Source organism: Xenopus laevis, chromosome 9_10S, assembly GCF_017654675.1.
Source record: "Xenopus laevis strain J_2021 chromosome 9_10S, Xenopus_laevis_v10.1, whole genome shotgun sequence".
Classification (NCBI taxonomy): domain Eukaryota; kingdom Metazoa; phylum Chordata; class Amphibia; order Anura; family Pipidae; genus Xenopus; species Xenopus laevis.
In genome coordinates, this window is record NC_054388.1 from 106,907,629 (window position 1) to 106,933,522 (window position 25,894).

The 25,894-nt window shown below is 41.9% G+C and overlaps 1 protein-coding gene across 1 annotated transcript; it reads right to left on the bottom strand.

Moving 5' to 3' along the window:
* Positions 1 to 8,066: 8,066 nt before the first annotated feature.
* pdia2.S (protein disulfide isomerase family A member 2 S homeolog) lies at positions 8,067 to 23,969 on the bottom strand. The gene is made up of 11 exons (XM_018239331.2): positions 23,669 to 23,969; positions 20,461 to 20,667; positions 19,327 to 19,460; positions 18,142 to 18,279; positions 17,326 to 17,439; positions 16,530 to 16,655; positions 15,921 to 16,115; positions 14,896 to 15,016; positions 12,613 to 12,794; positions 11,125 to 11,214; positions 8,067 to 8,334 (listed from the first exon to the last, which is right to left on the bottom strand). The coding sequence occupies exons 1-11, from the start codon at positions 23,877 to 23,879 to the stop codon at positions 8,272 to 8,274; spliced, it is 1,581 nt and encodes a 526-aa protein (XP_018094820.1). The 5' UTR covers positions 23,880 to 23,969; the 3' UTR covers positions 8,067 to 8,271.
* Positions 23,970 to 25,894: the final 1,925 nt, after the last annotated feature.

Below are 25,894 nucleotides of genomic sequence, written 5' to 3' on the forward strand. Positions count from 1 at the left end.
CTGTAAATTCTCAAAATATCACTCTCTACATCATACTAACAGTTAATTTAAAGGTGAACAACCCATTTAAGAACTTGAATTTGACTATTTGCCACCTAAAACCTGCCGAATTGCTGTTTAAGTCAATGGGAGAGGTCCAGGGATCAATTTAGAGTTGTTTGCAGCCTTCCTGACATTCGAGTTTTTTTCGGGGGGGGGGGGGGGGTGAATCTAGTTCTTAAAATTCTAATCAAATTTTCGATTCAAGTTCTTGGGTCGATCCTAATTGCCCAAGTTTAAAAAATTAAATTGTTATAATAAATTTCGATTGGTTAAATTTCAAGTTCATGGTAGTTTAACAAAAAACAAAAAAAAACTTGCATGAATTTGAAATTCGACCCTTGATAAATATGCCTCAAATATTTCTCCATGCCGTTCAACTATTACTGTACCTTTAATTTATTTAATGATACCATGTCAATGGTTCTGTCCATGTGTACCACTTCCCCTTTCAACAAATGGTTTCTCCCCCCCCCCCAATCCCGTCTCTCAACAACCCGGCACCGATGTAGAATTCCCAAAATGTGTCCGTACTGAGCCGATCCTTTATGGAATAATAGGGGGCCAAAGATGAAAAAGCACCAATTCAACTGTCTGTACTCAGCAATGTGTCATTGTAATGAAAATACCGTATTTATGATGCATGGGGAATAGTGATGTGCCAGCTGGCCCAATACCCGTCGGTCGGGTGGTTTCGGGGCCTTGCAATCTTCTCCTGCTCTCCCCGCCCGCCACCATCAAATGCTGACTTCCGGGTTCTTCTTTTATAGACGATGCGCCTGCTCGCCCCACCCCTTTTGTGACGTCATCAGCGGGTCTATAAAAGCAACCAGGAAGTCGGATGCAGGCAGGCGCGGGCTAAGGGAGGGCTGGTTATGGTCGGTTGCGGGCCGGGGAAATCCCGACCTACACATCACAAATAGGGAATGCTTAGGGTTCCCACCTGGCCTAGCCGGTAAAACACCTGCCGGGGCCGGTATTACAAATTTACGGGCAATGTAGTTGCCGGTAATTTGTAATATGCTTAAAAAAAAAAGCCCTTGGCCCGCCTCCAATTCGCTCAGAACTTAATTTTTTTTTTTCTCAGGCTTCTGGCCATGGCGTGTGTTGCTCCACCCCTTTTGCGTCACTGTGTGTGGATCCGCCCCTTTTGCATCATGGACCACCCCCTTTTGTCCCCCCACCCACCACCAGCTGGTAACATTTTTTTTAGAAACGGTGGCAACCCTAGGAATGCTACAAGTTATAGTGTGGCCCTTCATCAGAAGTCAGAAATAAAGATGGAAGCCTCACAATGAATCTATTAGACCCCCCCCCCCCAGGCAACCAGAATTTCCTGCAAAATAAACAATGAAAACCAGCTGAAATGATGCTTAGAAGTAGGTCCGTCTATAACTATATGTCTATATACTAAAATGTTAATTTAAAGGTAAACTTCCCCTTTAAGGAAAATTCTACCACCCACAGATTTCCTATTTAAAATTGCCGTTGATGAACTGACAGTCTGTGTGGATTTTAATTACTGATTTATTTATATATATATATATATGCAATATCTAACTGTGCTGTCTGCTGAGAGGGGAACGTATCCCAAATAAATATCCCCGGCCGAGTCAGACTTCAAAGAAAGTGCCTTCAACTAGGGATGCACCCAATCCACTATTTTGGATTCGGCCGAACCCCCGAATCCTTTGTGAAAGATTCGGCCAAATACTGAACCGAACCTTAATTTGCATATGCAAATTAGGGATGGGAAGGGAAAAATATATTTTTTACTTCCTTGTTTTGTGACAAAAAGTCACGTGATTTCCCTCCCGCCCCTAGGATTCGGGTTCGGCCAGGCAGAAGGATTCGACCGAATCAGAATCCTGCTGAAAAAGTCTGAATCCCAAACCAAATCCTGGATTCAGTGCATCCCCCCCTACCTTAAACAGCCCCGCCCTAAACTAATGAATTCTACAGGCGCCCGGCCCCACCCACATCCATTTCAACGTTAACCCTTTTTATACTCCGAGCAACTGCCAGCGTTCCACCCCCATGTGATTTCCAGCCGGCTCCAAAGTCTCCCTATACAATAGGAATATGTAAGTGGGTCATTGTCGTCCCTACAAGTCAAATTCACAGTAATGGATTGGCAGTTTTAGGTATTTTGCCAACAAATTATCTCAAGATCAGGAGACAGAAAATGTTAATTGTGCCATGAATTCTAATCTCTTGGCTCAGGTGCACTCGAGGGGGCTTACCATTGCCCCATGCCCACTACTTCTAAAGGAGAACTAAAGCTTAACTAAAGAAGTCGCTAGAAATATTATACATGATGTTTTGTGCTTCTGTACCAGCCCAAGGCAACCACAGCCCTTTAGCAGTAAAGATCTGTGTCTCCAAAGATGCCCCAGTAGCTCCCCATCTTCTTTTCTGCTGATTCACTGCACATGCTCTGTGCTGCTGTCACTTACTGAGCTTAGGGACCCACTCACAATATACAGTACACATAGAATAGAAATGTCACAATATAAGGCTGATTAGTAATTAATACACATAATTACTACATGGCAGCACAGAAACCAGTGCAATTAGCATCAGAATTTAATAATCAGCAAACCTGTAGCATCAGCTTATATTACAGCCAGGGAAGCTCATTTTCTGCTGGATAATTAGTGACGAGCCCTAAGCTTAGCTTCTCAACAGCCAATCAGAGCCCACTGAGCATGTGAGTGTCACAGACACTTTCCAAGATGGTGACCCCCTGTGACAAGTTTGAAGTCCTGGATTATTGCTGCTATTGACAAGCTCAAACTTTAGCCTCGTGCAATAAGTTCACTATATAAAATATGCCATTTCTAGCGATAGTCATTTTTAGGGTTTAGTTCTCCTTTAAAGTCTCATTGCAGGACATGTGCCTGTAGTGATCTTTGCCGAGCCGAGGCCTAAATACCCCAAAACTGTCTCAATTCAGTGAAAGTGGTCCAGAAGGTTGAATTGGTGCCCCCTATAGATCCAGCTCCAGTGGAACCAGAACAATAACCCGACGGATGAACAAGTGCCCTTATTTACTAACGTCCGGCGGAGGATTTAGCTGGAAACGTTCATGTTTTGGTGCATAAAGAAAATCACACGTTTGTGCTTTTACATTTATTTTGTATATTATGTTTTCTAATATATAAATAATATATTTACTGCATGTTGCCCCCCCCTTTTTTTTTACAGCCAGTTTTATGGGGGGGGTGGAAATAGGCAGTTTCCTAATTTCCCCACCTGATACACAAACAGTGAGAAATGAATAGAGATAAATATATATTTACTGCTGGATATTAAACGTGTTCCTAATTCTTCTTCTGGGAATTCCTGCAGGAAACCGCGTCACATGATCGATACAAAAGCTCAACTCTCGTTTATTTAATATTTGACTTTTTTTTTGTTTTGTTTTGTAAATCTTATTACCAGATCTGTTTTTATTTTAACCCTTAAGTTTTAATTGTTTTGAATGTATCAAAGGGGTGGTTGGCCTTTAAGTTAAACTTTAGTGTTATAGAATGACACATTCTAAGCAACTTTACAATTGGTCTTCATTTTTTTTATAGTTCTTGAGTAGTGATGGTCGAATTTATTCACCAGGTGCGAAATTGCGGCGAATTCCCGCGATTCGCCGCCGGCAAATAAATTGGTGAAACTGCTACGAAAATTTGCCGGCATCAAAAAAATGGACACAGTCGTCAATCGCGGCAAATGTACGCTGGCGTCCAAAAAACGGACACTGGCGGCAAAAAACATACACTGGTGCCAAAAACGGGCGCCGGTGCCGTTTCGCATTTTTTGCCATTTCACAGGAAATTTGCTAATTTTTCAGTGAAACGCCCCAAATTCTATTATCACTAATGTTGAGCTATTTGCCTTTTTCTTTGGACACTTTCCAGCTTTCAAATGGGGGTCACTGACCCCATCTAAAACCATTTATTGCTATTGCTGCCTCCCAGGGATGCACCGAATCCACTATTTTGGATTTGGCTGAACCCCCAAATCCTTTGCGAAAGATTCAGCCGAATACGGAACCAAATCCTTATTTGCATATGCAAATTAGGTGCGGGAAGGGGAAAGTATTTTTTACTTCCTTGTTTTGTGAAACAAAGTCATGCGATTTTTCCCTACCCACCCTGAATTTGCATATGCAAATTAGGTTCGGCTGGGCTGAAGGATTCGGCCAAATCCTGCAGAAAAAGGCTGAATACCGAACCAATTTCAGGGGAAAAAAATGTTTACTTCCTTTTCTGTGACAAAAAGTCACAAGATTTCCCTCCCATCCTAATTTGCATATGCAAATTAGGGTTCAGTTGGGCTGAAGGATTCGGCCAAATCCTCATGAAAAAGGCCGAATCCTGGATTTGGCGCATCCCTACTGCTTTTTATTCCTCATCTTTCTATTCAAGCCTCTCCTATTGATATTCCAGTCTCTTATTCACATCAATGTGTGGTTGCTAGGGCAATTTGGACTCTAGCAACCAGCTTTCTGAAATTACTAAATGTTAATTTAAAGGTGAACAACCCCTTTAAATATATTTATGGGAGGGTCATGTCTGTTTCATTGGTCTTTGTTGTGCAAATCGAAGTTTCCCTTTAAAATATTGATCAGTATGATTTAGGCAGTGATGTTCTAAGACGCTGTGCAATTGGTCGGCTTTTTTTTTTGTTTAACTTCATGGTCTGCATCTCTCCGTTTTGAGATTTTAGCAGCTGGTTGCTAAGGTGCAACTTACCCCAGCAACCAGGGTTTGGCTTGAATGAGAGACTTTATAAACAATGAGTAAGATAAGTAATAAAAAGTAACAATAACATTATCTTACAGAACAATTGTTTTTCAGTTGCTGGGGTCAGTGACCCCCCACTGGAAAGCTCAGAAGTGATAGAGCAAACTAAAAGTTGACCCATTGATAGGCTATACATACTAAAAGGTACCTTAAAGGGGAACTAACTTTTTAAGGAATTAAACATTTTTCTGTGGAATTCAACCAAGAAGTGTATCACTGGGAGTCATTGGTACATCAGCACAGTAACTTATATACGGTGCCTAGGTTACAAACTGTCATATCCCCACACCCTTCCGTGGTCTTGCCTCGGCTAACTGAGCCAAATGGAAGAGGCTGAGCATTTACTAAAGCTCATTATACCGTTTGGGGATTTATTTATTTTTACAGTTAATTTGTATTTGCTAGGGGGGGGTCATATTCTAGGCTCTACCAGATTCACACATGGCCATAGATTAAAACAGAGGTGGGATCTGCAAGGGCGTGCTCTTTCAACTGTCTATAGCTCCGCCCCTGAGGAGCAAGGTGCTTTTTGAATCTCACTACAGTGGGTCTTGGGAGATTCTGCGCTCTCAGAAACTCACACCCCATGGCCGTGCCCAAGTTCTTTCCTTCCAGACAATAAATCTCCCAATCCTGGTGCCAACTGCCTGTTTGTACTGTACTTTTGTTTCCTGGTTCTTTATGCCCAGTGTTGGTGAGCCCATTGGCTGGCTGGTTTCTAACACCAAAGCAAAGGCTCTTTAACATTATTTTGTCATCTCCATTCATTGTGTGCCCATTGGAGCAGACACAAGCCAAAGTAAGTGTGCCACATCCACCTGGGAGTCCATTGGACTGATCTTGGTGTGTTTTTGGGGTGGGGGGGTTGGGTCTATTGCATATGGGCGTATGTCACAGAGTGCCTTCCAACTGGGTTTCCTCAGCAGAACTCGGAAACATTGTTTTTATCCAGGGATCTCAATGGGGCTTTTTTTTTTTCTTTTTTTGTTTCACATTTTTGGGGGCAAACTGTAAATATGTACATTTTCCTATTAAAATAAAACTTAAAAAAAAAAGGTGTCCCAAAGCACAGCTGCACCCATGTATCACTGATCAGTACCCACAGCTGTCAACTTGTACATTGTTTTTTTTTTTTTTTAAAGGTACTTGGAAAATAATAAAATAATAAACCAATGATATTCGACCCTGTGTTTCTTTTCTCCTCCCGCCTCCGCGGTGCCCTGCTTTATAGCGACGGCTCCCAGTCTCAAATATGTTGGGCATTGGTAGCAAAAACCAACTGTCAACTGATTTCTACACAAGGCCTCTGCTCCTCTAGCCCAAGTTAGTGGCATAGTGTTCCAAGCATGGGGCCCGGCCAATACAGATCAATATTATGATCCAATCAGTTGAAGTCCAACCTCCGCGGAGAACCATAAACCTGAAAACCTGAAACGGAGTGGGTTGGGGTGTTTCGTGTGAAGTTGGCCATACACACAAACATCAGGTTGTTTTTCAACCTTGAGGTTGGTAATATCAGGATGATCCAGTCATGGGCCCTAGGGCCCAGCAATTGGATTAGAATGCAGGTGGTTGGAGCAAGGATCAAATTAACGAACCAATGTGATCCACAAGCCGACTGGTTTTTGTCCAGATAGTGATCCCTCCCGCCTCCAAGGTGCCCTGCTTTATAGTGACGGCTCCCAGTCTCAAATATGTTGGGCATTGGTAGCAAAAACCAACTGTCAAGGGATTTATTTCTACACAAGGCCTCTGCTCCTCTAGCCCAAGTTAGTGGCATATTGGTCCAAGCATGGGGCCCGGCCAATACAGATCAACATTATGATCCAATCAGTTGAAGTCCAACCTTGAGGTTGGCAATATCAGTATGATCCAGTCATGGGCCCTAGGGCCCAGCAATTGGATTGAAATGCAGGTGGTTGGAGCAAGGATCTAACGAACCAATGTGATCCATAAGCCGTCTACTTGTGGATCACATTGGTTCGTTAGATCCTTGATTTTTGTCCAGATTTTGATCCCTTGGAGGTCCCTGTACAACTTGGCCTATCAGCAGTTAATATCGGCCCTTGTATGGCCACCTTAAACCAGATTAGGGCTCTCCAAGTCAAGGCCTACAGGTCAATGTGGCCCCCAGCACCATCGTTTTAAAGGAGAACTAAACCCTAAAAATGAATGTGGCTAAAAATGGCATATTTTATATAATGAACTTATTGCACGAGGCTAAAGTTTGAGCTTGTCAATAGCAGCAATGATCCAGGACTTCAAACTTGTCACAGGGGGTCACCATCTTGGAAAGTGTCTGTGACACTCACATGCTCAGTGGGCTCTGATTGGCTGTTGAGAAGCTAAGCTTAGGGCTCGTCACTAATTATCCAGCAGAAAATGAGCTTCCCTGGCTGTAATATAAGCTGATGCTACAGGTTTGCTGATTATTCAATTCTGATGCTAATTGCACTGGTTTCTGTGCTGCCATGTAGTAATTATGTGTATTAATTACTAATCAGCCTTATATTGTGACATTTCTATTCTATGTGTACTGTATATTGTGAGTGGGTCCCTAAGCTCAGTAAGTGACAGCAGCACAGAGCATGTGCAGTGAATCAGCAGAAAAGAAGATGGGGAGCTACTGGGGCATCTTTGGAGACACAGATCTCTACTGCTAAAGGGCTGTGGTTGCCTTGGGCTGGTACAGAAGCACAAAACATCATGTACAACATTTCTAGCTACTTCTTTAGTTAGGCTTTAGTTCTCCTTTAGTCCAGTTAAAAAAAAGATAATTGTCTTAGATGTTTTCTAAGGACTAGGCCTGCTTTTCAGCTTATACAGCATTTCATTTTAAAGAAAAACTATAGTTCAACAAGCAAGTAGTCGGTAATTATTCCAGCTTTATATAAAAACCAGTGCACTCTTTATTAAAACTGATGAATAATCTTCCCTGCTGGATCAGCATCTGACAGAACCTTTCTGCTCACAGGCAAAAAGCCCAGCGCACACTGAGCACGTGCAGTGCCACTGACATTGAAAGGCGGAGCAACAACATCCAATATGGGAGACGACTTTGAAGGGCTGGATCATTACAGTTGTAGGACCGCGGAACGGGAGGAGAATGTGTCGCTCACCACTGAACTCAAAATATGAACTTTTGCTGCAAATAAGCCATAATGTTATTTTGTCCCACTCTACCTTTCCTGCAATGGGAAAACAGAATAAAGCAGGAGAGCCTTCTAATGTTAAATAAATGTCTTTTAATGTCAAAAATGATTTGGTTACAGCAACAAATGAATAAAAACCCTAGTTGTACCTAAGCCCCGGCAGAGCGAGTGTCAGGTCATGAGCCGGAGGGCAACCAATTTGCTGATCATTTACACAAGCCATTGGCTCCCAGTGGGACTTTCCCTTCGTTCCATTGTTTAGCCCAGGATCATACAGGTTATAACTCTTCCCTTCCCTTGTCATCCTCTGCTGCTTCCTTGCTCTCCTCTGCTTCAGCATCCTACGAAATTGCATTGGGTCAATGAGAATTATAATGTGGCAATGAAATTGGCAACAGACAAGGGCAAGTAGAAAGAGGATGGGTACTGATAATACACTGACATAAGAGCTGGAGACTAGTCATGAGCACATTTATTTGGCAGCCATGGATTCACGCAGAATTTCACCATGTGCAAATTTTCTTGTGCAACTGCCGCATAAATTCACAGAGAAAAAAAACACCCATTGACTTTAAAGGGATACTGTCATGGGAAAAAACATTTTTTTTCAAAACGCATCAGTTAATAGTGCTGCTCAGGCAGAATTCTGCACTGAAATCCATTTCTCAAAAGAGCAAACAGATTTTTTTATATTCAATTTTGAAATCTGACATGGGGCTAGACATATTGTCAATTTCCCAGCTGCCCCTGGTCATGTGACTTGTGCCTGCACTTTAGGAGAGAAATGCTTTCTGGCAGGCTGCTGTTTTTCCTTCTCAATGTAACTGAATGTGTCTCAGTGGGACATGGGTTTTTACTATTGAGTGTTGTTCTTAGATCTACCAGGCAGCTGTTATCCTGTGTTAGGGAGCTGCTATCTGGTTACCTTCCCATTGTTCTTTTGTTTGGCTGCTGGGGGGGAAAAGGGAGGGGGTGATATCACTCCAACTTGCAGTACAGCAGTAAAGAGTGATTGAAGTTTATCAGAGCACAAGTCACATGACTTGGGGCAGCTGGGAAATTGACAATATGTCTAGCCCCATGTCAGATTTCAAAATTGAATATAAAAAAATCTGTTTGCTCTTTTGAGAAATGGATTTCAGCACAGAATTCTGCTGGAGCAGCACTATTAACTGATTCATTTTGGAAAAAAATGTTTTTCCCATGACAGTATCCCTTTAATGTATTAGGACAAAAAAATTGCCTTAAGGAAAAACACCCATTGACTTTAATGTATTAGGACAAAAAAAGTCTCCGAAAGAAAAAACATCCATTGCCTTTAATGAATTAGGACAAAAAAAAGTCTCTGTAACAAAAAATTCCCATTGACTTTAATGTCTTAGGACAAAAAAAGTCGCCATAATAGAAAACGCACATTGACTTTTATGCATTCGGAGAGAGAAAAATTGTTGCGCATGTAAAATTGTTGTGCGTAAAAACGTCCATTGACTTCAATGCGTTTTGCAAATGTTTTCGCAGTTTCGCTCATCACCTCTGGAAACATTAACTCCAACATTCCTGCTCCATCTCCATCTTTCATTAATTTACTGATGCCTACCCCTCCGATCATGTCAGCTGGGTACAGATATAATATATATAATATATATAAGCGATATCACGGTCGGTCGGGTTGAAGATGTGAGTAGGACGCTGGTCCATTATATGGTCATATTATTTATAGTATGTCTACATTATGGTCCAGAATAGGACACCCAGAGCTAATTACAGATGCGAGATGATCCTCCAATAAGAATCTCTGCCTTATAATGTCACAGCCATCTGTTATGCAACATAGGGAGACAGTGTCGGACTGGCCTCTCCTATTCATATTCAGGTCTCTTATTCATATTAATGCATGGTTGCTAGGGGAATTTGGACCCTAGCAACCAGACTGCTGAAATAAAAAAACTGCAGAGCTGCTGAATAAAAAGCTAAATAACTCAAAACCTACAAATAATAAAAAATTAAAACCAATTGCAAATTGTCTCAGAATATCCCTCTCTACATCATACTAAAGGTTAGTCTATGGGCCAATGATTGGATGACAAAAGACCCACTAGGTGATCCCTATGCTTTTCAACTGCTAATGGATGGGTCAGAAAGTTTGCAATCAGGCCCGGATTTGTGGCGAGGCCACATAGGCCCGGGCCTAGGGCGGCACATTTTTGGGGGTGGCATGCCGCCCAGCCGCTCTGTAGGGAGCCTGTGCTCCCCAGTGCTCCAGCGATCGCACGCTGGCGCTTTTGCGCCAGTGTGTGGTAGTGCGGGCAGGCGCTAGGACTGTGCGGAGCACACGGCCTAGGGGCGCCCGTCCATCGAATCCGGTGCTGTTTGCAATCCACACCCAAGCCACTGCTTCCCAACCTGCACCCAGTCTGGCTCACACTTCAGCAATGTGACTACTCAGCACCCATGTGACCCTAGTCTATCCCTCGTACTGCAGTTACCCTAGTGTCGGCCACCCTAGCAACCTCGCCTCCCGCCCTCTGGCTGCACATGAACTAGGCTAGTGATGAGCGAATCTGTCCCGGTTCACTTCGCATAAACTCAGAAAAAATTCATGAAATTCTGAATAATTGACGAAACGCATTAAAATCAATGGGCGTTTTTTCTTTTGGCGACTTTTTTGAGTCTGCGACAATTTTGTTGCAGTAAATTTTTCCTCTGGGAAATTTTGCTGCAAAAAAATTTGCAAGTGGCGAGTTACGGAAATTGCGCCACAAATCCATGGCTGGCGAATAAATCAGCTCGAACTAGAACAGGCGCGAACGAGCACGCGCATATAGATACGCACAGTCTCTCTCACTAGGGACGTTACACGAGTACAGACCCGGACTGACAATCTGTGGGTTCTGGCAAATGCCAGAGGGGCTCCTGTAAGTTGCCATAGAAAGTCAGTATTTAGTGGGCTGGTGGAGGACTGTTTGGGGCGGGCCATATATGAAATGCCAGAGACTATTTTAACTCCCACTCCAGACCTGCACGAGTGAAGAGAATGAAGACATGGGACCTGGCTACTGCTTTGAGCCCTAGGCAAGTGCCTTTTCTGCTGACCCCTAGTTCCGGCCATAAGTTATAAGGAATATACTGACCTTTTTCTCTTGCTCGCCGGGCAGCACCCCCCCACTGTCGATGAAGGCAGAAAACAGCTGAACAGTCCTTTCCTTTGTGTATTCAATCATCTGCAAGTGGCAAGTAAGGTCAGTAGCCATGAAACATTATATGATAACAGTAGGGGCGCATAGTTCTATCCAGACATTGTCCAACAAGTTGCCAAACAGCAACAAGGACACAGGGGCTTTCCTGGTGTTACTGGACTACGGCTCCCTCTGTGCTCCGACCACTGATAACGTGATTTGTAGCCTTGCAACACAGCGGCCGTGCCTGGAAAGGCTACAAATCCCATGATGCAACATCTCTCTTGGAAATGATATGGACACATTTCTATCTGATAAGATGGTGCCAGTTTGATGGACTAAATGCCATACACAGAGATCTTGGTTATGCTGGGGGCCATAACAAATAGCAGGAGGAAGTAAAGTGTAAAATAGAATAAGGCTAGAAATGCTGTATTTTGTATACTAAACATAAACATGAACTTACTGCACCACAAGCCTAATCAAACAAATGATTTATGCTTTCAAAGTTGGCCACAGGGGGTCACCATCTTGTAACTTTGTTATACATCATTGCAAGACCAAGACTGTGCACATGCTCAGTGTGGTATGGGCTGCTTAGGGATCATCATAAATGATCAAAACAGCACAAGTCAAATAATATCTGCCAGAAGCCGATACACAAGACTGATTAATAATCAGAATATACAGACTGCACTGGGTCCTGTGTTGTCATGTAATCTAATGTGGATTTTATAGTATTGTTTAATACAAACTTTCTCCAACTCTGCAGAACCAGTGGCTGCAGCAAAATAATCCTCCAAATAGAATCCCAGTTTATCTGTTTAAATCTGGCTCTATGATCTTTGTCCCTGCAGCTGGAGTTGGAAACAGTAAAGGGGATGTAAAGGCAAAAATAAAATCCAATACAAATCTCTACACAGTCGCCGACTGCTCTACAGGGAAACAAACAAAGCTGCTTGAGTTCTGCATGGCTGGGAAGTAAGGCGGCGGCTCCCCCTGCTGTTCATAAGTATGATTGTTTCCCTGCAGAGCAGTTAGGGACCGTCTGACAATTCCTATCCACAGCAGTAAATGAAGGGGGAATTTCACTGCATACAGTCAGGTTTCTTATAAAAACGGTACACATTTTATAATTAAAGTATATTGGAGATAGGTTTCTTTTTCATTAAAGAAAGTAAAAATTGGATTTTATTTGTTTGCCTTTAAATGCCCTTTAACACTAGGAAGGTGTCCAGGGGTGTAACTACAGAGAAAGCAGACCCTGTGGCTGCAGGGGGGGGCCCATGAAGCCCAAATAATGAGCGATTTCAATATATATATTGGTAAAACAGGACGATCTCTGGAAATGTTGGGGGGCCCTAAAATGAATTTGCTGTAGGTCCCAGCAACATCCAGTTACTCCGGTGTCAGTGTCCTAGTGGAATTATATGGCGGTATTACCTTGCGCTCAGGGCCTGCAGGAAAAAACCTCAGGTTGGGGAATCCTCGTACTCTAAGGCCATTGATTTCGTTGGCGGTGGCGTCTATTTTAGCGATGATTACGGTTTCGTGGTCCTTGTACTTTTCCCCCAGTTCTTCCCAGACGGGTTCCAGCTCTTTACAGTGAGAGCACCAGGGGGCGTCTGCCAAAACACAAACGTGCAATTTCATTGGTGCAGAACCTAAACCCATTGGAACAGCTTTATTTAATCCCCAATGAAAACACAGCTTCAAAAAACCCCAATATTGGCCCCTATCACTGCTCCAATGATGCAATTCTGATAATGCTCCAGAGGAACAATTTCTGCTGTTTTGGACACTGGACACAATTAACTCAAGTGCAAAGACACATTGGAATCTTCTCCAGGTGGGGCCCATCATTCCAGGACTGGGATTCAAAGTACATTTTAATCATTTCAATTACACAGAGGCCCAAACAGAACCCGCTAAATGTGTCTCTGGCACCTTAGTCCAAGTCCATCCCTGGGGCCCGTCATCCAAACCTCCTTGCAAAGAGAATTATTTTCCATTACTTAAAAAACAACACGGAAAATAGAGAAACAGTGACCTCTAGTGTCCACTTTGGTTACTCACAAGGGGACTTGGCAACATTACTTTTAGCAGGGACTGAATCTGATACCAGATTTAAATGGGATGTAAAGCTGCTAGTTAAGTAAGTAAATGTTGTTTTAATGCAACTCCCAGCACAACATATTAATAAGGGTCACAGGATACTGGGAGTTGTAGCACAGCAACATCAGAGATAATTCTCATTTCAAGCACTGAGCACCTAATCAGATGGGAGTCCTATCAGGGACACCAACATACCGGTATTGCGGGTTCTGTATGGGATGGGGATGTAAAATGCTGCTGAATAAATGTGATTTTGGGCAAATCAAACTGAAGGAGAGCAGTTGGGTATAATGGGCATGCTCTGGGCGCAACAAAGGCACGACCTATTAAAAGGGGTTGTTAACTTTTAGTATGATGTAGAGAGGGATATTCTGAGACAATTTGTAATTGGCTTTCATTTTTTATTATTTGTGGTTTTGGAGTAGCTTTTTATTCAACCACTCTGCAGTTTGCAATTTCAGCAATCCAGTTGCTATGGTCCAAACTACCATAGCAACCATGCATTTATTTGAATAAGAGACTGGAATAGGAATAGGAGAGGCCTGAATAGAACGATGAGGAATTAAAACAATACAATTGTAGCCTTATAGAGCATTTGCACTTAGATGGGGGAAAGCTGGAAAGAGTAAGAAGAAGAAGAAGAAGAAGAAGAAGAAGAAGAAGAAGAAGAAGAAGAAGAAGAAGAAGAAGAAGAAGAAGGCAAATCATTCAAAAACTCTAAAAAAGAAATAATGAAAGCCGGTTCAAAAGTTGCTTAGAACTAGCCATTCTATAATCTACTAAAAGTTAACTTAAAAGTGAACCACCCCTTTCAAGGATAAGTAAACCTTTAAAATAAGTGAATGTTTCCCACCAGTCTGACCACCAAGTAGTCAAGGAAGTTGAGAGAAAGAAAGAGGCTGCTCTGATGTTCTTCTGCTTAGGAAAATAATTAGAAACCTTTCTCACATCTTTCCTAAGCAGAAGAACATCAGAGCAGCATCTTTCTTTCTCCTGACAACTTCCTTGACTACTTGGTGGTCAGACTGGTGGGAAACTGACCAGCAGGTGGCGCTGTTGGAACTAAATTCATTCATATTAACAGTACTTGTATCCCTTAATATCTTGGAATAAAAACAAAATAAATAATGAATTTAAATGACAAAAGTGCTTAGAATAGCCCCCTCATCAATTTTACATTCACTTATTTTACAGGTTTACCTATCCTTTAAGATGAGCATTTTGCTAAAAAAAAGAATTAAAAAAAAAACCTGGGGTCCCATTCAATTTAGTTGGCAAGGTGGGCAGTGGGCTGATATCCCATGTCCTCAAACATGTGGAGGTCCCTTTGTTTATGAGCACAGCCCTGACGCAGGATTCTGATGGGAGTGTCCTCGTGCGTTTGTTTTATGCCTCCCCGAGTGCAGTGGGAGGGTTTTATGGAAGGTTTATCATAGGGCAAGGAGACCCAAATTCCCTGGGACTAGTGCTCCTTTTCAGAAAAAAATGTTCCATCAGGGTAGTGCCGATACATCATCTTACAAGGCTTTCCCAGTTGTCCCGGGGTAGGGCGCTCTACTAGGTGCCCAACACATAATCCTTCCCTCTCTCCCTTTATCCAGAAATACTTACAGAATTCTACAAAGACGTTCTTGGTTTCATCATAAGCCACCTCTTCAAAGTTCTTCCCCACTAGAACCTTCACTGGATTCTTATCCCAATCTTCTGGGATCTCCTCACTCATGAGGTTTTGCTGGATATTAGAAGGAAAAGTAGATGCAGTTACACAGGGAACCATGAAAGACCAAATATCAAATTGCCTCTGGAACACGTTTCAAATTATAATAATCGTAATAATAATTCTAATTTTCAAGATATTTATGGTATCATAATCCATTTGAACAACAGCGTTACCTGCTGGTCATTTCGGCTGACCGGCTACAGATGGCAATACGTTAATTCCTGAAAAAAAATCAAGTCAGTATTGCTGCAATATTGCTCTGCTTTAGAACTGACCAGACATGACTCTTCCCTGCTCATTAGCTTCATTTTCTGAGCAGAGGAACGTCACAAGACTTCCCCTTTTCTCACAAAATTAATTTTCAGCCGACTGGAGACATTAAGCTATAATTGACAGCAGGTGGCACTGTTGAGTAAAATTAATTATATTAGCAGTTTAAAAGTTGCCTATATCTTGAAAACTAGGTGGAAAAGAGCACTCTGAGCAAGTTTATATCCATTTCTTAAGGGTTTACATATAGATAAATATCTTTAAAGATTTCTTGTAAATTCACTGATCTTAACCAATATTGGGCTGATTGGCCCCTGGCCTGGTACAATAGTCCCTAGGCATACAAAAGAACATGTAGTCCAGCTTTTTGTTGGATTGAACTGTTCTTTCATAGGAATACACCCATTCATTTTATCAACACAGATTTATCCATATGAGATCAATGCTGGAACCTGACAGAAATCCTTTAATCCAATAAGAACAATCAGATAAAACTGACAGATGGGATCTGCAGGGAGCTAGATGTATCAATGCCCTAACATAAGCCATAGGCACCATAATGAAACATATGGATTCCACCTCTAGATGCTCATCACTATGCCATGAAACAGGATGGGGTGGAGGAACACACACACATAATCCCCACCTTGACGTTACCCTCAAGGACACCTCTGCAGAACGTCTGGATTGTGTTTTCGGTGATTTCTGGAGCATTGAAAGCATACTTCTTCACTGACTCAAGGTTAATAAATCGGAGGGTTGGAAGGTCTGATGCTTTCAGCCCAAAATACTCAAGAACTGAAGCGTGGCCACCGTTGGAGTCAATAAAAACAAAGAGGATCTAGGTGGGACAGATAAGGTCACAATGTAAAATAAATAAGGGTATTATTCAAGTGAGTCTGACTAGTTTAATGAAATAGGCAATGGCAATAGCCAGGGCCAGGCTATGGGTGGTGCAACCAACAGAGGACACCATATAGAAGCCATTGGCATCAGCCATATATAGTTTATTATTGAAAGGTATGATATGGCAGCCAACTTTTTCCCAGGTGGTGGAACATTGGAGCATTAAAGTTTGTACATTGAGCTTAAAATTGCCCCAGGGAACCCATTACTTGGCACAGGGGGAGGTCCATCATTAATTTGATGAACCAAGTGAGCAGAAACCAAAGGAGCCGTAAGAGAAAGGCCCATCTCAAATACTACATCTAGAATGTTCAATCACAGAAAAGGACATAGACTATCGTGCACTTACCTTGCCTTTAAAGTCAGGCGCTGCGTTGCGGAAATGTTCCAGCAGCACCAGTTGGGAATCGTCACTCTTATTGATAAACAGCAACAAGTGGTTTGGGATCTTGGCAGCAAAGATCTTGTCTGAAGTCTGTGAAGCAACAGAAGCAATGGATATTAAAAAAAAACTATGGTAGCATGGGTTCAACAGGTACAATATGGCTACCAACTAGCTCATGGCAAGAGGTCTACATCTAGCTACTAAGACGGACAAGTACTGACAGCAAGATACAACCAAACATTGGGGAATGTGTTGTTAGATCTACCAAGAAAAAATACCAAGACAGAGGTTCACCCAAAAGGCAACTAGCAGTAAATCTAAGTAAATGCAAAGTTTATTAGGGGTCAAGGGTTACAAATGTCAGCAGATCTGTTAACAGAAGGCTCAATAAATGTAAGTAAATCAAGGCTCAACTGATCCTCCACCAGGGAAAGCTCAAGAGGCCAAGGATCAGGTCTATCAACATCTAGGATTAACTTGGTCCACTAACAATATGCTGAGTACATAAGGACAGTCTTGCCCCTGACAAGCAGATAATTGGGCAGTAGTTACTGTGTATGCTGAAGTGCTCATGGGCAGATTCCTGTTGGAATTTGGTTTGCTTGGACAAAACCCGTAGGCAGATATCAGCCCATTTGGTAATTAGTTGGCCGATGCAAGAATATAAGCACCAAAGCCAAGTGTAGATCACTGCAATGGACTTTCCATTCTGGGAAGGCTCTCTCTCTCTCTATAATACATGATTTGTCTGTTACTTTACCTCAGCGCTATACTCTGTGACCAGATCGATGCTGTTTATCTTGAGGAACTTGGACAGCTCATCTTTGTCTAATCCAAGGTCTTCATCAGGTTTAAACTCAGGCTTTTCCTCCGACTGACAAAGAAGATGTAAAGGAACATATTATTCATAAGACTGGGAGTTGCCATAGACTTTTCTTAGGCTTAGTACAAAGAAGTATTTCTACATACAAATATACATACTAGTAGAAGAGGCCATATTGCTTGTCTTAAATGGGCCATTTTCTCTAGATATATATATATAAATATGAAATAGATAGTATAAAAAATTGCTCTGTTGAGTCAGATAAGCATTATGACCTCTTCACTTGGCAAACGTAAAGAAAAAGGGATTTATTTTAGAAACAAGTGGGTCAATCTAACTTGAGTGGGTTTATGGCCAAGAGATTTAGGCACAGCAAGGTGGAGGGTCAAAAGTTGGGTCGCTCCACTTTGGTATTGGAATCATTCTAACATCTCCTTCTGGTGGGCAATCTCACACATCTATGACATCATCAGATGGCATCATTTTGGATACCAGTCATAAAATGGCAGCGGATTTTGGGTTGAGTTTGGTGTGGATATGGAAGCAGGGTGCTGGCCTCAGTCAGTTCCAACTGGCTCATTAGTAATATGTTTACTATTCATGTTGCGTTGTGAATATGTGACTCCACAGCTACTATTGAACTACTACCACCAACCCACGCCAGCTTGCTAAAACAAATCTGACACCCCACAAAAACTGCAGTCAATTAATGCCATTACTGCCCCAGTCGTCATGAAATATAAAGGCTCGCACATTTTTGAAAAAGATGACCGTATCTTCCGTCACGCCAAATTTCTCAAACAAATTTTCATTGTGTGCCAAGGCGAAAGTGAAGTCTTCGTGAAGCTCTGCAGCTTCATAAAATATTTTGATATCGGCATCTTCTGGGTTCTGAGGGGAGGAAATAGTTGAGAAAAGTGTTATGCCAAGTTGTTTCCCCAGGGTGGATAAACAGATCAGTAGAATATACCCAGTGGCCAAGATTTCAGAACTCAACTGAAAGACCTGATAGACCTTCTCTACCAAATGCCCCATTCTTTTTAGGATACTCCCAGAAGTCATGACCCCAAAGGGACGTTGCTTACTGGAAAGTTGGTGGAATTATGTTTGGAAATAGGCATGGTCTGCACGCCCTCGGATCACTGTATCACCAGGTGGCCACGTGGGACTATTCTACACTTCACCTACACCTTGCAGTGGCGGGTCAACCAAGATAATTGGTCAACTGGTGTTTCTGAGGGATTCCCTAACCAACACAGAATCTGCAGGAGACGAGGGGAAAATCTAGTGCAGTGTTTTCTTTGGTTCAAGCAGCCCTTGAAGGACCAAGCTTTGTTCATGGACAACAAAGAAAACAAGAAATCATTGGTGCATCAGTAATTCAGTAATAATCCCAAGAATATCAAGGATAGCATATAAATGTCCACCCCAAATCTTACCCTAACTGACCTTCTAGCTGGTTCTTTCAGGTTTATGTAGGAGAGCAAATAGACATTATGCTCAAATCTCACCCTCATTGGCTTTCAGGATAGGCCCCCCTGTCAATACCCCAACCCCACAGCCACTGTCCTAGTGGCACTGGGGTTGGCAATATCAATAATATCAGTAATCTTTCCTTATTTAATATTTTGTGTCCCATCCTTATTACTGGAATGCCAGGGGCATTTCACATCTGTCATTGGGACTGCTGGGCACTCCCCACCCAGATAAGTGGAGTAAAAAGTACCAGGAAAACAAACTATCACTATGGCAATAATCAATGATCCTTTAAGCCTGTCCTTTAGTAGATGAATTGGGGCAGTCCAATTCCAATTGTATTTCTTTTAAATAATTAGTTACTGAGGCCCATCACAAGGCCCATTACCCTCTTCTGTCGCTATTTAGAGGCCAAACCATATAAACCTGATACTCAAGGAGCTTAATCAAGGAGCTTCTTACCTTGAAGAAACCAATAACTGGAGATTCTTGGGAGCTGGTGAACTTCTCAGCACTTTCTACGTTATCAAGTACAACGGCTGCTGGCCCCATACGTCTCAACATCCACTTCACCAAGCCATCTTGGGTCCTCTTTCCTAGAGTCAGAGAGACAAATTAGAGCTTTGTGTTTATATGCAGACTGGGATTGAAATGAATTGGTTCCCCATCTTTCATCATCATAAGGAATGGATCAACTTGGTTTAATCTCTAAATGCACACAGACATGCTTCAGGGTCTCTCTGCCTTTCTCTAGATTAACAATGCTCGATAGTACGTTGAGAGGTCCAACCTGATGGACCGGTGTTATTGCTATAATGTATGTGGAACTTTGCATCTATTCTATGGACCTCTGGATTGGAATAATCCATAAATGTAACATCTCCAAGACACGGTTGGTTCAGTTTAGTTGTTCAGTTCTTATTTGTTATTTTTATTTCTTTTTCTTAATACATATTTTCAAATGCTGATATGTATTGTTTTACAATGTGTAATTATGAGGAGTGTCTGAAACTGATGTTTTCTCTTCACTCCCAAGACACTTGAATGTTATGGCAATAATCTCCGCTGCGTGGGAGAATATACATTTTCTACATGTAAAAATGTATAAAAATCTGATATGAAGAAAGTATATGCTGTATTGCTGTCTAATAAAAAGATTTGAAAAGAAACATCTCCAAGAGTCAGCCCCTCATTTTGATCAGTGAATTGGCTTTCCAACCTGTATTTCTGTGTTGGACTGGTACCACTGAGGTACCAAGATAATTTCTGGTGGACCCGGATATCAGACGGCTCTCCTTTCTACAGAACCATTTGGCCTCCAATGCCTGGACATCAAAATCAATCTGTCTAAGTCAGAAATGGAAGGAAGGAAGGACAGGAGAAGATGAAAGAAGAAACGGGAGAAAGAAAGAAAATAAGAAGAAAATAAAGGTGAGAGAAGAAGGGAGCATGTAATGGCAAGAAAAGAGCGAAAGAAAGAAGCTGAGTGGAGAAAGAAAGGATATTTTGAGCTTGTGGCTTCTGCCGCCCACTCAAAAAAAACACTTTAAAGGAAAGATAGAGAGTGGGGAAAAAAAGAACCAACATTTTTGGTACCTCCATAATCGATATGGCCCGTCCTGTTTCCGCCTTTAAAAAATTTCAGGGTGGGATACCCATTAACATTAAATTCGGTGCTCAGGTCAGTTTCTACAGTGGCATCTACTTTAGCCAGCCTCACTTCTTCTGACTTGTCCTTCAAGATTTCTGCAGCTTTGGTGTATTTTGGAGCGAGCTCTTGACAGTGGCCACACCAAGGAGCATCTTAAATAGAAAAAGAGGATTTATATGAGACACTAACCTTTCCATCCCCCTCTCCCAAAAGAAGAAACAGGGCTGTTGGTAGGGAGACATTTCCCAGAATCCTTTTGGATTTTATGACTATCATTGAATGACATGTTTATGTTTGATCAGTGCAAAACCAATGGGAAGCAGCCAGCTGGAACCTGAAGGTCAGGCCAGAAAATGGCTTCTGTGTAATGAATGATGTCCCACCTGCTCCTTCCCACGGAGGTGATAAAGTGTTATACAGGGGGGCAGCAGGGTCAGCACAGACCTCCACAGATTGCTACTCTACAACTATTAACGATGCATCATTAATTATTTCACATAAGCAAATGGAAATGAAAAGGGTCTTCGGATTCCTTTCTTGGGAACCATTTAATGCAAAAACATGGGGAGAAATCTCACAATTTAGTCTGACGGGGGCCAGGAGTCAGTTCTGCTTGACGCAGCTGCTTTAAATGTAAAAATATGTTTTATTTTATTCCAAATTTCACATGAAATAGAACAGCTTCCAAATGCATTATTAATAGTGATATGTTCTACTTTTTGTGCTATGAATATGCAAATATCCTCAGAATGCTCAGTCTGTTCATTGCCATTTCCAATTAAACATGCATACAGGCTAGCCAATCAGCAGACTGCTCTGGCGCCTTGGGCCCTATAATCTTGGCTCACTGCTATAACCTGTTCTTTAGGGCCACCTGAGTTGTGCCACCTGAGTTGTGCAGAAAGCCCCACATACTGTAGGTAGCCTTATTGAGCATGATCACAATGATTGAGGTTTATCATTGCTGGTTGCATGCAAGGGAGTGCTGTAAATAGTTTTATGCCATTTATTTGAGCAGAAAATCCTGGTGGTTCAGACCTTGTGCCACCTGAGCTGTGCAGAAAGCCCCACATACTGTAGGTAGCCTTATTGAGCATGATCACAATGATTGAGGTTTATCATTGCTGGTTGCATGCAAGGGAGTGCTGTAAATAGTTTTATGCCATTTATTTGAGCAGAAAATCCTGGTGGTTCAGAACTTGTGCCACCTGAGTTGTGCAGAAAGGCCCACATACTGTAGGTAGGTGGTTCATAATTTAGGGCCATTTTTTATGGCTATATAAATCCTTCATTACTGTTTCTGTAACTATTCCCTATCGCTCACACTTTTAAAGAAATGGGGTTTGAGGCGCGACAGGTGCTGGCAGCAAAGATTCTAATTGGGCAATTTCAATTTGCATATTTAATGACATTTTATGCTTATTTTGGAGTGCATGGGGGTAACGTTGCACCTCTGGGGCCTCCAGCAAAGTCTATTTTTCAACCACTTCAACATCACCATCTCCACGCAGGCAAAGTAGGAGTGGAGGAATTGTAGGACCTTACAGGGCCCCCCTCTCCCCTTATAGATAAAACCATTGCATTGCATATGGGAATTCTTTAAGGAAGGTTTACATCCCCATAAAAATAATAACAATGGTGGAATGTTATAAAAGATTCACAAGGCATTACTGGGGCAGTGACAGCATTTTATTGCAGCTCAGAAAGGCACGACTAAGTGCAGCTCATAGAACATCCTTGTGAGAGCTCTGGGGTTATCCAGCGCCATTTAATTGTGCTTACAAAAAAGGTTCTCAATGCTCAGTCTTTAGCTTCCTATGCTGTAAGCCGATGGCGCCCATAGAAACGATCCTTTCTTGCCGTAGCCCATCATCATCATTTAATAGCAACCAGCCTATTAGCTTTTCCCATAGCAAGGAATGAGCCAGCATACACTGCTTAATCAGTAATCACATAGACAGGACTGTTACTATTGATTCAATCAAAAAAAAAATCTACAAGCCCATCATTCTTTGTTCAAGCAATCCCATTGGGGACCCAGTCCAATAAAAATATGCCACTGGTTGGATGTGCCTACACTGGAGAGCTGGGCAGTGCCATGGGAGAAATTCTGATTTGGGGAAATAGAATGGCGCCCCTAAGGGAAACCCACACAACCACAGAGAGAACTTCCAAACAGCTAATCATGGTACCACCCGTGATTTATATGATGCCTATACATATTTATTCACGTCGTACAGACAGAAACCCACATTCCATTGCTCATTCCTTGCTGCCCCCAAGTTTATATGTTTGTGGTTGCATCATAAGCCCCCAAAATTTGAATCTTTATCATGGAAAACTTCTGGCTGGCCCATAGTGTAGATTCCTACTCTTCAGAGAAGCCCTACTGCCAAGCCACCCAAGCCCTCTCTTACCTCAGTGGTAGGGGGTGAGGGGCAAGAATTCTTAAAGAGAACATACCATGGTATTATGAGCCTTATGACTCTAGAAATAAGATGTACTAGATTCTGTTGGCTGAGGCAAGCCATACATGACAGAATTTTCCTATTTGACCCGGTTATTGGAATTGGATCTTTGCCTGATTGGCCACCTAAACCACTGCAATGATTTTTAGAAGGACGGATCACTTTCTAAATAAGCTCTAAATCAAATGAAAAAGTATTATTCGCTGCTTTATATGGAAGGGCAGTGTATGGAAGAGGGTTATTTTAGTAATCAGCAAAGCAGGTAGGTTCCTGGTCTCCAATGGTCAAACTGACCTCATGGGACTTTCTTCATAGATGGAGGGTGATTTTTTTGAGTTTGAGCAGACTAATTTTACTCTACACAATGTTTTGCGTTACTCCCATGCCCATGTAGCCTCTAGTACCAGTAACTATACATCTCAGAAGGGATTCTTTTTATCTATTTCCAGCACTGGCTCCATACGCTAAAAGGAGGAATATGATGCCTTATCTGAACATTTTATTGCAGTAACCTGGTATATCAGAAGATAAAAATGCACCCATCCCTTGAAACTACCCTATGTATCTATCAGATACAACTGTTGAAGATGACCTCTTATAACCAACCAATTGTCCATTATTGGACAGATGGGCTAACAAGATTAGTTATAAATCTATACATTGATATTTCTAGGTATTTACTTACAAAACTCAACCAGGAGATACTTGTAGGTCTCTAGGGCCTTGTCGAAATTCCTCTTGTTAAGAACCAAGACGTTGTCCTCTTCCAAAAGCTCATCTGATGTTGCCTCCTCACTTGGATTCTTGGTGGGTTCCTCAGAAGTCACATTGTGGCCAAATGCTGATGTATAAAACGTGGATCGAAGGCAGAGATAGAAAAAAATGATCCACCTCATTGTGAATGTGCCCAGTGCTTGACTTGCAAGCCAAAGCAAACTTCCAAAAGAAGGGAAAGCACAAGAGGGAGCCCAAGATAAAGCCTCTGGGACTGTGACGCCCAGGGACACGGCATTCGTGGAACACTGTTACTGGTTTCCCAGGTGGATTTTATAGTTTGTTTAAATATTTACTCTGACCTATCATACTCTGGGTCGTGTCATGCCAAGCTTTGAAGGGAAAATTAGACTAATGGCTAATAATATCAAGATATGAACTCAGCTCAAGGTCTCTTTTACCCTTAGATTCTATTTACAACCACTGGTATACCCAGGGGATATTCTGAGAGAAAAATATCAAATTAAGTCCGAATGTATAAAATCAGCAAAGAAAACTTATCTTCCATTTTCTTACCATTGATATGTTCAGATGCAGAGGTGATGCACATTTACTGACACCAGGGAATTTTCCCAACACAGCAGCCCATAGCAATCAATCAGAGAATGACTTTCATTGTTATACCTGCGCTAGAATAATAAAAAGTGATTGCTGATTGGTTGCTAGGGGTTACTGCACTGGAAAAACATGTCCAATGTTGTTAATGAAATCCGGTATGTTTTTACAGCTGCCATAGTTTCTCGGGCTGTCTGGCTGAAAACTTCTTCCCCCCTCCCATAACCTTCCTCTTGGGTTACAATCCCCTACATACTGTACAAGACTGCAAGCTTTTATACACGTTGTGTAACAATGGGGTTACGACTTAATTTTAATCAGCTGAATTAATGACATTTTCAAAGTCTCTTCCTCCTATAATATACAAGGGAAATAGGATGTCTCATTGGGTGGGGGGGGTATGTCAGTGGGTGTTGTAACAACAGCTAAAGGGCAGGTTGGGCAACACTGATATGAAACGTTACTGTTGCCATCTTGTCCTAATGTCTCCATTTTGCTCTGCTGTCCCTATCTTGCCCTACTCTCACCATCTTGTTCTACTTTCACCTGCTTTATTTTGCTCTATTGCCAACATCTTGTCCAATCACCGTCTTTCGTTTATCAAAACTTGCTCTACTGTCACAATCTTGGCTTACAGTTTCCATCTTTTTCTACTGTAACCGTTTTGCTTTATAGTTAGCAGCTTGTTTTGTTGGCTCCAACCTTCCCCACTGTCAGTATCTTGTCCTATCATCATCATCATTATTTTTCTCTGCCATTCCCATTTGTCCTATTGCTAGCAGCTGGTTATGCTATCTCAATCTTGCTCTATTATACCTAACTTGCTCTAATGTTAGCAACTTATTCTGCTGGCTCCATCTTGCCCTACTGTTAGTCTCTTGTCCTATCATCATCTTTCTCCATCTTGCTCTACTGTCGCCATCTTGCTCTATTGTCACTATCTTGACCCAGCATCATCATCTTTCTGTGCCACCATCTTGCTCTAATGTTAGCAACTTGTTCTGCTGGCTCCATCTTGCCCTACTGTTAGTCTATTGTCCTATCATCATCTTTCTCCATCTTGCTCTACTGTCGCCATCTTGCTCTATTGTCACTATCTTGACCCAGCTTCATCATCTTTCTGTGCCACCATCTTGCTTTACTTTCACCATCTTGCCCTACACTCTCTATCGTTTCCCAGTGTCACCATCTTGCTCTAATGCAGCGGTCCCAACACAAGCATGAAGGAAGGCACAACAAGTCTATGCACCAAATACTTCTAATGATGGAAACAATAAATAATATCAACGGAATGATCTGAGTTTAAGAGGAAAGCATTTTCCAAAGTAAAACATATCAATAGACTTGCCAATGTGGTGAAGACTAAGTTAAAGGGGTTGTTCATCTTTAAATTAACTTTTAGTATGATCTAGAGACTGATATTCTGAGACAATTTGCAATTTGTGGTGTTTCAGTTATTTGGCTTTTTGTATCCAATAGCAACCATGCGTTGATTTGAACAAGAGACTGGAATATGAATAGGAGAGGGTCTGAATAGAAAGATGAGTAATACAAAGTAGTAATAACAATACATTTGTAGCCT

Coding starts and splice junctions, on each gene's coding strand:
- pdia2.S (XM_018239331.2), bottom strand. CDS start 23,879: ATGAGGTGGATCATTTTTTTCTATCTCTGCCTTCGATCCACGTTTTAT. Junction 18,280..19,326: donor CAGTTATTGGTTTCTTCAAG/GTAAGAAGCTCC, acceptor TCCTCCCCTCAG/AACCCAGAAGATGCCGATAT. Junction 8,335..11,124: donor CCGGCGAGCAAGAGAAAAAG/GTCAGTATATTC, acceptor GCAATTTCGTAG/GATGCTGAAGCAGAGGAGAG.